The sequence below is a fragment of the Chlamydotis macqueenii genome, chromosome Z (assembly GCF_036417535.1).
Source record: "Chlamydotis macqueenii isolate bChlMac1 chromosome Z, bChlMac1.mat, whole genome shotgun sequence".
Lineage (NCBI taxonomy): Eukaryota > Metazoa > Chordata > Aves > Otidiformes > Otididae > Chlamydotis > Chlamydotis macqueenii.
This window is the reverse complement of record NC_141593.1, coordinates 4,197,591-4,212,301: the sequence shown is the minus strand read 5'-3', so window position 1 is coordinate 4,212,301 and position 14,711 is coordinate 4,197,591. Positions and strand designations below refer to the sequence as shown.

Below are 14,711 nucleotides of genomic sequence, written 5' to 3'. Positions count from 1 at the left end.
ATCCTGAAAAGGTTAATTGGTTATCTTTTAGTCACAGGCAATCATCAGTGAAAACATCTCATTCACTTCAGATAGGAAAGAAAATGGGATTAAAAGGGAACACAGATTCTTCACAGGCAACATTTCTTCAGTGGGTGCACTAGGAATGTAGTTACACAGGTCTGTAGCCCAAATCAAGTCAGATGCCACTAGTTCTGAGGAATGCTCAATGCATATTTCACTCCAACAACTGTAAAGATCATCTCTACTCCTTCTTCTAACCTCCTGCTCTTCCACCTTCTCTTGTGACTCCACCAAACACACAACCACCCTTCCCAATCTATAACAATTAACCTTTTAAAAAAATATTTGGAAAAAATATCTCTATTTTTAATTAGAGAAAATCTACACAATTTTCTTCATATGATGCGTTAAGAAAGAGTAAAAGAGACTGGGAATGCCACCTGAAGCCCACATTCCTGCTTCAGTTCAGAATTCATTAAGTGACAACACTCAGATAATTCTGAGAATCTGGCCATACGTCCCAGTCTGACCGCCTGCAGTCAATGTATGTCTTGTGTTTTATTTCTGTGGAAAACACACCAGGATTTTGTGGCAATAGGTTGTGTGTGGTTTGAAGAAATTGCTAGGAAGGTTTGACACAATGATACAAAGGTATCTAGGTTTGATCTGTAGTTTCAGTGGGCTAGGACTAAGCACGTATGGAATAATACCACTCAGATTTCAGAGGCGGAGGAAAAACCCAACAAAACATATCTATCTCCTGCATTCCCCAGGTTTAAAAATTGAAAAAAAAAATCGTGAACAGTATAAATGGATGGAGTCTCAGAAACAAAGGAAATTTTACGTTTTTAATAATAACTGGATAAGAGATTGTGTGAGTCACAGCCAGGAAAAGAACAGAAGAATTTTCCCATGGTTTTGGTAATGACAAACATCACTAAATGTAAGGACACTGTCTTCCTCATCACCTCATAGGAGATGTAAAGCAAATTCAAAATTTCAGTGACTAACTATGTATGACAGGAATACCCAAAGGGTGGCCCGTGGTGCTGATGAATATCTTATACTGAGCACATTGTTGCTGTTAGATTACAATGTGAAAACATACAGACACCCAGGCACACACAGAATCCTGCACATTTGTGTCAGTGCTTGTACCAGGCAATTTAAAAAAATTGACAAGACATATTATTTTTCTCCTTATTAATCTTTATAGATTGTAGTAGGTGGTAAAAATTACATAGATGGTAACAGAGGGAAAGAACATTCCCTGAGCGACAGAGGAAATAAACGCAACACTGACAGAAAGGATGCCCATCCTTTTTCTTTTTCAAATAATACCCATCAGTACAAGGTGGATGAACATATTAAACCGTATCAACTCCAATACTGATTAATTTCAAACAAACAACATACTGTACCCTGACTCCCAGACTAGGTCTGAGGTTCTGATCAGTAAAACTATGTGATTAATACTGTTAATGACTAACACTGAAACCTGAATTGTGACATTTTATAGACATTTAACTTCCTGAGTTTCAACTATAGTAATGTGTTTTAATGTCATCTTATCATAGGTAATTTCCTGGACTTTCTTGAATGAACTATGCTATATCAGACAATTTACACAGATATTTTAAATCTACCATTACACATAGACATTATACTGTAAAATTTGGACATTGTGGATGACAGAGTGGAAGAGATATTTACCCTTTCATTTTCTTTTTCAAGTTTGTTTGTTTAGGTAAGGGGTTTTGGAGCTTTATTTTTTTTTTTAACTTGTCATGACTGCACAGCTTAAACAACATCACAGGGTGTGAAGCTAACATGCTGCTATTCTTAGCCAAGTTGTTAGATCTGGATAAAAACAAATCTCTCTAACTTCCTATTTCATCTGGAAAAAAAAAGAGAAGTGAGTCATTAAGACAAGAATACAAACAAATCTTCAAACAAAAGATGATTAAACTAACTAATCTTGTTTTCTTTAAATGCTAGGTCATGCTCTCATTATTTGTGACAGCACGATGAGCTGTAATTAAATTCTGGTAAAATTTATTCTTTCTAGTAGTTTGGGGTACTACTGCAAAAATATACAGGAAACTATTCTTGCTACAAGGAATTCACATTTTTATATAAATAATGCACTCAGTAAATGATATCCCCTATATTAATGTGATACTTTGCCAAAGTATTTTCATTTTTACAAAGTTGCTCATTATGGTCTCACTTTCAGGACAGCATCTTCATTCAAGTGCAGATTAACATGAAGAAGGTGCATTAGTTCCACTCTAATTAAGCATATGCTTAAATAGTTTCCTGAACTGGAACTGTAGTAAATAATATATGAGAGTTAGGCTGAAACATTGATTTTGCTGATGTAAAAATAGTAGCATGTGTATAAAAAGATACCTTCCCATTGCATGCCATTCTCTTTCACATATATGTGCCCCTGTGGAGAAAATGAGAGGATAAATCTCAAGAGATAGGAGGTCATATTGCTTCAGGCATGGATGACGGAGAGGCAGAACTGTGCCCCAATTAGTACTGCCAGTGTGGTATGTTCATGCCTCTCCTTCTTCTGCATTAAGAGCAGGTTGATGCCTGGCTTGTGCACAGTGTGCAAGAGGAATATTCACAGATAGGACAATGAAGATTTCAGTAAATAAACTGAAAATAAATAAAACAGTATTCTGCAACCAGACTTTTGGAGCACTGGCCCTGGAGCAGAGCAGGAACTGGAGTGAGAGTCATACACAGCTCCTTCCTTACACCTTTATCTGTTGGTGAAAAATGAAAAAATTAAGTCCTTCAGAGATAATTAGCTTTCTCGTAAAATTTTGCTTTCCAGCACAGGAGTCTGTACAGGCTACTAACTAAGCCCTAGTCACCCAAGAAATTATACCACTGTAGTTTTCCTTGAAAGCTGTGCTTCTTTCTATGATCACTGTGTAACCAATGGGTTTCCCTCTGAGAGGCTCTAAGGAAAGCAACAGCAGCCTGCACTTATTCACAAACAAGCCCTACACAAGGCTGTGTTGCAGGCGGCTGGTGTGGTTAGTTTTGCAGCAGCACTTGCTTGCTTTAGTTAAGAGGAAAGATCCTGCTGGCAGGGCTGCCAAAAGAAAACTGCATTAAAGTCTTCGAAACAGTTAATCTCTCAATTTACAGACCAAGCAGACAATTCTCATAGTCTACATGCACCTTAAGGAGCAATCTAGATCAAGAAGACAAGAGGTGACAGAGTATCTCTGTAGCTTTGCACCTCTCCTTTGAAGCGTTCTCCCACTGGAGTCAAACACGGCCACACCAAGTCAGGATTTGGTACATGGGGATGACAAAATCTCTGAGGTGGAGGTAAAGGTAAAGGAGGTAGAGGTAACAAGTACTGGGAGCCTTTTAAAGCAGTATAAAATGTGTTGCTGTTTAACATCCCTAGCCATGAAGTGACCTTGCAGCACCATCCCTGGCATATACCCCTTGTTACTTGTCCTGTGTTGTCCTGCTTTGGATACAAGCAGTTAGTTGCCTGTGGTTTTATCTCTGAATACCCAAGTTTTCTGTTATAAATGTTTTTTATCTTCAGTTCAGCTATTATTTCTCTCTTATTTCTTCTCTTATAGAACAGCTTCTTATCTGCATCTTCAAATGTCTTCTGAGTTGAAGGGATTACAGCATTTATTGGATGGTTCACTAGAGGTTAACACAATTATGAATTGAGAAATGAGCCAACAGTTTCATTACAATTGTCTGTGTGTCTGATCGCATTTACTGCAGCCTGGCTAATATGAAGATGCTGTTTAGGGCATTTTGTGGAAATATGAAAGCATTGTAATGACAAAGAGGTAAACTATGTATAAAAGAGCATTTGCTAGAGACAACTACGTTGATAATAATAGAATTTCCTTCCAAGAGACTACAAGTGACAAATTGACTTCTACAATTGCATTGGCATAGATAAAAGCACATGCTTATTTTTGTTTGTTTTTTTCTTTTTTGGGGGGGGGAACACTAAAAAAAAATTTAAATGATATAAGGAAGACTTCTTAGGATAGTAAATGGTGTGAAAGAAATGTTGAAAAATCAAAATCAATTAAAAATAATTAGAAATTAGAGGTGTAGAGGAACATGACAGAACCCAGATACATATTTTGTAATGTAAGAAAGTTATTATCAAAGGTTTGACAGTTTTCTAAAATAATAAAATTTCATTACAAATTCAGTGGTTTTAATTCTAAATATTCAGACAACTGTCATATCTCCATCGAAACAGCAAAAATGGCTTATATTATTCAGAATTTGAAGAGCAAACAAATAATACATTGTGATGTCATGTGGGAAAGGCAATATGTAGGCACGAAAAGGTAAGTGATTATGGCAACTCATTGCAAATGTAATTAATTTTCAGCAGGCATTCCTGCTAGCATGGATTTCCATGGAAAATGAACAGCCAAGATGACATCAAGATGGATGAATTAATTCATCTAAAAATTAATTGCAACATTCAAATAAATAATTTTGAAGAATTCGTTCTTCTGTGCCATATTCTCCTCTGGGTTTTTTCCATTAAGGATATCACTATGTTTTTTTTTGTAGTCATTGTTGAGGGTAAGCCTGCCTGAATATATCTGAGATATTTTAAGATCACAGCTTGCACTGATCTTTAGAAGGGAGTACTACCTAAGAATGACTATTTAATAGATTTTATTCATTCAAAAAACAAAGACAAGCTGAGCGTGCTTCGAAAGTCTAGCCTGTAGTTAACGTCAACAATGAATCAGTAAGCTTGGATTCTTAACTGAAAGAATGTCATTAACAATTTTGTTAGTCTTCATCTTTACCCAAGTATTGCTGTATAATGACTAGGAAGCTGGTTGTCCACGCCTCCCTCTGTAGTCAACACAAAGAGAGATATCTTCACAGGCAGATACATCTCATTTTACGAAACACATCTGTTACATGTGATAAATCCTGTTTTTCTGCATGTGTTTTATAGACAATTTGACCAACTCGTTTTGTCTAAACACTTTACCACACCTATAGTTAACTCAAATATATACTACTCTTTGTCAGTAAACAGCAGAAAATGCATTTCCCTTGACTTGCAGTTACAAAGTTCAGGAGAAACAATGAAATCTTTCATTCTTTGTGTAAGGCAAACAATAAATACAAAAACAAGATAAATACAAAACAAGAAGACAGACTTCTGAACACTTCTATCCAAACATCCTTAAGAGAAAACGGAACTGCTGGTAGTAAAGGACATTTACAAAATTGAGAGCCGCTTTAATTTCAAAAGCAAAGGAATTAATTCTGATGAGAAGTTCAGAATACTGCAATTTCATGACTAATATAAATAACAAAGCATCTAGTAAATACTGCTTCACAGTCAGGCACTGGAAAATGAAAATAAAATAAAATGTAATATCATATTCTGTAAGCATTTTCAGTGTCTCAGCCAGACACTAGAAGGCATAGACTGATAATTTTTTAAATACTGAACAGGTATTAACACAAAAAACAAAACCCAAACAAAACAAGTTAAAAAAAATACACACAAAAGTATTAGCTGTTTCAGATTCAAGAGATAGTTCAAGGTTTAAAAAGACAGTATGAAATAAAGCAACTGTCAAAACGAGAAATCTAAAAGTTGATGCTCACAGTATTTGATAACCAGTCAGATCGTTTTGAACAAATTCCAGAGTAAAACCTCATTGAAGTGAGAGTGTTCTGCAGGCAGATGGCTCAGATCATGAGAATGTACTGAGCCACTGTAATCCTGGTTTGAGAATGCTCTTATGGTATAATAAAACCTTAGAAAGAAAATATAATAAAGCCCCCATAATTAATTTTCACACAAAATAAGATATCGTTCCATGTTAAAGACAGATTTTGTACTGATTTTGTATTTCCTACTGAAGGAGGGAGGCTATAGGGAGAAAGAGAAGGAAGAAAATGCTTTCAAAAGCACTGCTTCTGCTCAGATTTGTGCTTGAAACCAATAAGACAAGTCATGTGTGGAAGGGTAAACAAGTGCACAGTTCTTTTCAGGACTAAGACTGTACTGGCAAAACTAACAACTTTGATGACAGGCTTCCCAGAGAGGCCAAGAGCTGCGTGAAGCATGAGCTGCCCTCATAACCTTGGACTCAATAGACATCAACATGTTATCTATGGACTGGGCTGAGACCATAGAGTATTCCTCTGGGGTCAAACAAAAGCGGATAGGAAAAACTACTCCATGAAGGCTATGCAATTTACATGTAGGTAGAATGTCCAGAGGGATTCTCACATCCACATTAGAAGTTTGAAAAAGCTGCTGGAAAGTACCTATTCTTTCTAGCTCAGAGCTGCAGCCCATTGTTCAAAGGAGCTTATGTAGTTAGTTCCCCTCTGAATTACTGAATGCTATATATTGCAATAGTCAGTGGTTAAAGTCTTATGCATATTTTTCTCGAACGGCCTTTCAGCAGTGCCACGTGTCTTCCTGATAAAATATTTTAATTAAAATTTGCAATTTAATTTTTGTATGGCATGAGCTCAAATAGGATCAGTTGTTTATTGTATTCTTTATACATGAATGTGTTTGGATTAGGTATTTATCCATTATACAGATTTTCAACTTCAGTAAGAACTAGATCTTCATCTGGGGTAAAGTGACAAAGCTTACCTGAAGTAAAAGTATCTCTTGTACTACATATCAGCTGATACTAAATGTTTCTGAAGCTCTAAAGACGTTAAAAGACATATAGAGCCTAGCTTTATTAATCTAATTATTTTAATGTTAGAAAACACTATTTTTTAAATTTTTTTTTATTTTAAAATCAAACAGCTATGAGATAAAATACTTCAATATTTCTTAGAACTTTAACTAAAAATCAAGGAATGGGCAAAGTTGAATTACTTAACCATTCATGCCCATTCACTTTCCCAGTGAATCTCTGAGCACAAAACAGAACAAGCTTAGGAATGATCAGACACAGCTGCAGTACAAATGAGTGGAAAGGAATGGAGGATGGAAGGAGCCTTGGCACTGGGTTGGATATGCACTCATCAAGATAATGAGTTATTATATTTTTTCCCCAGAGTTTTCATACAGTTGTTCCCCGACGTTGCTTCAGAGAAAATGGAAAGTGTTTGCTCTTTAGGCTGATGGATGTAATGAAAACTTGGTTTTAGAAGTACAGACAAACCCATTTCTTAAGACACTAAAAATGACAGGCATAGTTAAAGATAATAGTAGTTTCAGTGAAGTAATCAGAAAATAAAAATATTATTTTAAAATAATAATCTTGTTGGTTTTGTTTTTTAGTAGTGTTTCTCCTAACACAAAATTTTAATTGCAGATTAGTTTTACTCTTGTAATCCTGTTGATAGATTTGAGGCAAATCACATACATCATTAATTTTATTATGTAGGAGATCACATTTCATAAAAGACTTTTGTCTGACCGAGCTACTACAGCCTGTCTGATTGTTGCGGAATTGTCATTACATTGAAATGATGCCAGGGAATGTTGAACTTAATGTTATGTTTCCAAATATTCTGAATAATATTACAATAGCTTTAATGAATTTCATAGGAGAAAAATGTTGCTAAATAGGCAACAATATCAGCCCTGGTGCCTTGTCAAAACTCCACTCTGGCTAATTGCATTCTGACACCTACTTTTTATCAGTTGTTTGATTTTGCTACGTTTGTGTACCTCATTGTTTGTTCATTGATACGTTAATGCCGTACATTGTCAGCTGATTGCTGTCCGTCACCCCAAAGTTAGCTGTCTGCCACTCTTGACCATCCAAGTGCTTTTAATGAGGCTGTAACTACAATACCTGACCTTGAAAAGATTAATTTCAATCTACTTTCCCACAGTTCATCAAATTACTTGGGTATTGCTTAACCTACCAGGTAGGCATAGATGTAACATATTTCAGTGTTTATTAAACATAAAGCACAACCTCACATCCCAGTTCTGAAATAATGAGTTGTGAAGTTCATTAACATGCACTTAAATTTTGGGCCCAGAGGTGACCTCTCACATGCTAGTGCTTTGCTTTAGGTCAGATAAGAAATCTGAGTAGTTTCATCTAATCACTTCCACTTAATAATGATTTGCTTTGAATTGTGGAGTGGTCTCTGAGAGCATGACCTGAACTATAGATGAAATTTAAGTGAAGATATGGTCCAGATGCACAACTCATACACCTCAGCACCAACTAATCATGCGGACAATGGCCTTGGAGTAGAGCTAGTGCAAAGTTAAAAATAAATTCCCCAAATGTGGACTTCAGAATAAATTGTTTTGTTCTACAGCTCTACTCCTTTTGGTTCATACTATTTGCTTATGTAGACATAGTCATATTCAAGTGCTTTAATCAAAGGAGTAGATCTGCACTGTGTTATCTAACTAGTCTTTGATGGAAGAACGTCCCATGGCTCAAAGTCTGGATTGTAGGATATCTGAGAAAACCCTTCTGACATTACCGTGTTTGCTGACAGTTGTAGAGGAGTTATGGAGGAAAAGACTATGAAGACCTAAATCCTGCCTCATTGAAAGATTTCAAAAAAGATAGGACCACGATTTGGAATTGCCTTGACACACATTCAGGCAGGATCTTCAGTGACAAACTTGTATAACAGCTTTTTTTTTTGTCTCTGTCATATCTCAAAGACATAAGTTCTACTATAATTCCAAAGAGCATTCCCGTGTCCTTTTATCTTGAGTGATGTTTGCAATGTCCAATTCAGACATTCAGGCACAGTAATTTTCCTGTTTGGGAGACCAGATAAGATCATCAAGGAGCATGTAAAACATTTAAATCAGGAATATATATTTTTATATGCATTGACAGTGATTAACATAGGAATGCCCAACAAAACATAAGATCAGAAAGAGGTAATGGCAAATACCACTGCAAGAGAGTCCTCACATCACTTAATGGACAGAGTACTCCCGAAAACCTCATCTATAGGTAACTATAGGTAATCAATCATATCTGATTTCTGTTGGGACCTGGCGCAATGTCTTGTTTTCTCAGCAAAACAATTGAATCCACATCTCTCCCCCATCTGGTCTGTAAGTACCCCAGAAGCTACACAGATTGTAATCCATGTTGCACATGGCACTGTTATTTGGAGTCTCAAGCTGTGTGTTAAACTGCAACTGGGTTGTCACCATTAAGGTTTTTTCACAGTCTGATTTAGGGAGAAAGTAAATGATCTGGAAACAGATGTGAAGTTTTAAATGTGCATCATTAGATTTTCAAGACTAATTTCAGGCTTAACACTGCCCTGGATTTTCTTCAGGTTGAAGAAAGAAGACAAAGAAATGAGGAAAAGAGTGACAGCATAAGTGGAAAAAAGTAGACAAGATCATGTGAGCAGAGATGCTAATGAAGTGAAAAACACCACCTTATTTAACTGTTGCATATGTCTGCACAGAAGTCAGTCATTTGAAAGCAATTGTAGTGTGTATAAAGAGCCTCCTAATATTTCCATATAGGAAAAATCTTCCTCCCCCTCCTCCCTTTTCAAAGTTTCCGCTTAAAATTAATCATATTTTCCATGCTGTACCAGGTCACAACCAAGCCATTTCTAAGATGGTCTCTCTCTAACTCACTCCCTTGCACACACACATATCAACACAAACAGCAAGGAGGAAGCAGAGAGGAAGTAAAAGGAAAAGAGTGAGCAAAGAGTACTAAAGACTTTGAGACACCTTCACTCAATGCCCTCATAATCAACAATATCTATTGTTCTATGGGTGGTAGTGGCTGAAATCTTGTATACAAATCAAAGTGAATTCAAGTCTTGTATGTCCCCATCTTACCTGAACACTCTAATAACACAGCCATTGGTTTTTCAGGTAAAGATAATCTTATATGCATTTGTCTGTTTTAACTAGAATTTTTTTTTTTCAGTTTGAGTTTGAGAAAACTTTAACTAAATCCAGTACATTCATAAAAAAATATGTATTTAATGGTTCATAACTTCCAAAAAACCTGATTTTTTTTTTTTTTGCCACAAAGTTCCTGACTGAATCTATTTCCATGCTGAATATATTTATAACTTCCAATGAAAATAGTAGGATTCCTTTTCAAATAAAAATTAAGAACATTTGGATGCAATTGGCCAAGACTTCTCTAAGATCCATAACATGAATGAAAAGTTCTGCTAAGTCTTTAATTTATTACCAATCCTACTGTGTTGCTCTTTGATTAAATCTCATGCTAATAATTCTCAGTAGTACTGTACAACATATGCTACAGAAATCCCTGAGGTAGCCAAGGAAAACCAAGCCAAAACCAGCAGAGAAGTTGCTTACTTGTCTGAACTCTTCAAGATCTATTTTGTTTCCCACCAGTACCAATGGGATGTCATAGGTGTGCCGAACACGATAGATGAGTTCCTTAAACTCAGCAGCTTCTTGAAAGGATTGACGGTCTGTGATGGAATAGCAGATAATGAAGCCTTCTCCGCCTCGCATGTATTGGTCCCTCATGGCTGTGAATTCTGCCTGTAGAATAGGAAGAATATGCTCAGTAATTTGGCAAACAAAATTATCCATCTGTAAATAACTAACTTGCTGAAAACTCCCATTCCTTACATAATTTAACATTACATGTTTTGCTGTTTTAAAAACTGCTTACTGAAACTTCTGTATTCTTCTGAGGTCATCATTCTCAATAATACACCACCAGGATTTCTCCTAGGATCATTTTTTTTCCTTTTCCCATCAAGGGAGTTCTGTCCTCTAAGAATATGAACTTATTATGCCAATACGTCTGCCTACAGAACATACTGTCTTACGTGTTTCTAGAACCTTCTGCATCACTTTTGGTACAGATAGATGACTTGCAATTGAATGAATACTAACAAGTGTAAAAGAAGAGCTGTATTACTCTCTAGGGATGGGAGACAGGCATAAACTGCTTATTATTCACTCAATTTAAAAACTCAATAATATCAAAAAGACATTCATTGACTCCCACCAGCTTTAGAATAGTGCATAGTAAAACAGGAATATAATCTACAAAAAAGTTCTGCTTTTTCAAATGGTCTCAGAGAAGCTGGAGGTTTTGGTTCGGTGTGGGATAATACTATTAAATGAACAATTTTAAATAGTGTGAGAATTGGTCCACTTTTCTCCTCCTGTATTTCCCTCTAGTTATGTATGTATTTATTGTCACAGCAACACTTCTGGTTATTAATACAGTTTTCTGCAAGTACTTAAAAACTGTCACATTGTACAAAAATCAAGATTTAGTTTTCAAAAACTAGTCTCAGGCACTGTGGCTTGAGAATATGTTTTAAAATCAGTTTATTTTTCAAGTTTGTTTGCTCTTCTTGATCATGGCCCAGAATAACCCAATACCATGGCAACACTCACTCAGGATCAGAACCCTCCTGACAGAATCAGTTCTCCAGAGATATTAAGATGCAGGAAGGTCTGATAAAGCAACAAATACACATAACAACATTAGACCATTTCTATGAGTAGTAGGATGCAATATACAGTCCTATATTTTTTTGCTCAGTTGAGAATTTAGGCTAAGATTTTTAAAACAGTTTAGGTTATATATATAATCTCCTCTGTTCTTGCTGAAAATTGAAAGGAAATTGATTGCTTATGCTCTTTTAAAAGTCTCAGCCTTAAATCTCTCTCAATAGTCACTCGTGTTGATTGATAATACTTCCTGTGAATAGACTTTCATGTTGACCATTATCATTTATTCATGATGTATCTTTTACCGAAGGGCTTTCTTATATATCATTCAAATTATTTCACCTGCTACAGGAAAAAGTTCATAGACTAAGCTCCAAAATAGCAGGCTAATAGGCAATTTAAGGGTAAGATTCTGCTTTGAGACTTACTCGGAATTTTGAAATGTCTAAAGTATCACTGCTGCCATCCCAGGAGAGTTTATTAACTACCAAGATACAGCATAGAGTCAATCAGGCCATATTCTATCCCATCCTCCTGAAAGTGGATGTATAAAAGTAGGGCAGCAGTGGGCAAAAATACAGAAGATGTCAAAGAAAAAGGATTCTACACTCTACTGATTAAGCTAAGATAGTGAATGGAGATTTGTTTCTGTTCCGAGCTCTTTGCCTGTCATATGCATCAGATAGCCACTGGATTTAAAAAAAAAAAAAAAAGAAAAAAATCAATGTCAAGATGGAAACTATACCCAAGTTACCCAAGTTATGGGCAGGGAGTGTTAATGACTAAACATAGACACATAGTCCCTGTCCCTTACCCACTCTGAGATCCCAGGCTTTCCTGCCAGAGCAAGTGTTCCTCCACACCCCTCTCCCCTGTGTCCCTGACTTTCTTCTCTTTGCATCAGTCACCTAGAAGTGTTCTGCACCATGATGAGTAGGGTAGTCTTCTTTGTAGCAGGAGCTGAACAAGGGCAAGATCCCTTCAGGCTGAGCAGAAAATGGAGACCTTATGTGGAGCTGAACTTGTTGATTAAGTCTCCCAAAGTTAGCTGTCTATGTGCAGCTGCAGACCACTATCAGAGCTTGTTACAGACAATGGTAAGCTAGTCATTGCTTGGACTACAGATTACTTCTGCTGATGAAAAATAATTTTCTCTTTAGCTATCTAATGATAATGATGAGCTGAACATTTATACAACCGAATGCAGCCACTAGCTCCCACATAGACGCTTAAAAGTACATGGTTTTTTATGGAACCTGAATCCCATCCCAGATGGCTTGTCTTCCTGAGTTACATATTTCATAAATCAACGGCTGTAACACTGAATGATTATTCTGCACAGCCTTTTACAAAGAATGAGCTCTGCTTAGTGAGTTGATCCGCCTCTAGAAAGTGCTCAGAACTTTGTAGACTCATTGATAGCCATTAATGGCGAACTAGGAAAGAATTATATCACATATCCTTGTTCAAGTTACTCACAGGAGGACTCCCAGGATCACTCCCCAGGAATAATTTATGGCTTTCCTTGACTGGCAGGAGACTCTGGGTTCCTAATTTTACCCACTGAATCATAGAATCATAGAATGGTTAGGGTTGGAAGAGACATTCAAAGGTCATCTAGTCCAACCCCCCTGCAAGGAGCAGGGACATCCCCAACTAGATCAGGTTGCTCAGAGCCTCATCCAGCCTGGCCTTGAACGTTTCCAGGGATGGGGCCTCCACCACTTTTCCGGGCAACCTGTGCCAGTGTTCTATAACTCACATCGTAAAAAATTTTTTCCTAATTTCTAATCTAAATCTACCCCCCTCTATTTTAAAACCATTACCTCTCGTCCTATTGCAACAGGCCCTACTAAACAGCCTTTCCCCATCTTTCTTGTAGGCCCCCTTGAGGTACTGGAAGACCGCTATCAGGTCTCCCTGGAGCCTCCTCTTCTCCAGGCTGAACAGCCCCAACTCTCTCAGCCTGTCCTCATAAGAGAGGTGCTCCAGCCCTTTTATCATCTTTGTGGCCCTCCTCTGGACCTTCTCCAACTGGTCCATGTCCTTCTTGTGTTGGGGGCTCCAGAACTGGACACAGTACTCCAGGTGGGGTCTCACCAGGGCAGAGTAGAGGGGGAGAATCACCTCCCTCGACCTGCTGGCCACGCTTCTCTTGATGCAGCCCAGGATGCGGTTGGCCTTCTGGGCCGCAAGGGCGCATTGCCTGCTCATGTTAAGCTTCTCATCCACCAGCACTCCCAAGTCCTTCTCCTCAGGGCTGCTCTCCATCCATTCTCCACCCAACCTGTATTTGTGCCTGGGATTGCCATGACCCAGGTGCAGGACCTTGCACTTGGCCTGGTTGAACTTCATGAGGTTGGCACGGGCCCACCTCTCCAGCCTGTCCAGGTCCCTCTGGATGGCATCCCTCCCTTCCAGCGTGTCTACGGCACCACACAACTTGGTGTCGTCGGTGAACTTGCTGAGGGTGCACTCTATCCCACTGTCCATATCGCCGACAAAGATGTTGAACATGGCCGGGCCCAACACGGACCCCTGAGGGACGCCACTTGTGACTGGTCTCCACATGGACATTGAGCCGTTGACCACCACTCTCTGAGTGCGGCCATCCAGCCAACTCCTTATCCACCGAGTGGTCCATCCATCAAACCCATGTCTCTCTAGTTTAGAGAGAATCATTCCAAAGGGACAAAGAACTCAGCTTTTAGGAACTGCCATTCTTGAGTCAGAGTACTTTACCCACACATTCTGGTTTATGCCTGGCCATAGTTATGACTTTAAAGATATGAATTAATTTACTTCAGTGATTTTTTTATTTTGACATGTTATTGCTGCTGATGTATTAGACTAAAGAGCCAAAATACTTTAGTGTCATGTTTACAGTGATCCATTTTCAGAGGCATTAATTACTCTATGTAAACTGGATTGGGGACATCTATTTGGTTTTCTGTTGTTAACTCAATTAGTCATTTCCAGTCCTATTTTTTTTTATGTTGACTTTCATTTCTCAGCTTTTTCCCCTTGGCTTAACTGATTATTACAGAGTCAAGAGCTCTAAGGTCAAACATAAATAAGTCTTTTCTTGGATTTCAAAAACAGTAGGTATTTTTGTCTCTATTCACCAAGAGCCTCAACATAATAACATATACTAAGAAAAAGAATAAATATCATTTCCAACAAACATACTATAACTCTAGCAATAATGTGTGCATATTAAATATACAAGACAAAGAACTAAGATGTAATTAAATCTCTTTGT

At 37.5% G+C, this 14,711-nt stretch overlaps 1 protein-coding gene across 1 annotated transcript in view; it reads right to left on the bottom strand.

Annotated features, from left to right (window-relative positions):
* Nucleotides 1–14,711, bottom strand: part of RIT2 (Ras like without CAAX 2) — a 195,072-nt gene that overhangs the window by 82,013 nt on the left and 98,348 nt on the right. Inside the window, exon 4 of the mRNA XM_086770594.1 lies at nucleotides 10,328–10,519. Coding sequence (XP_086626720.1) covers nucleotides 10,328–10,519 — 192 coding nt within the window. The remainder of the gene's footprint in view (nucleotides 1–10,327; nucleotides 10,520–14,711) is intronic.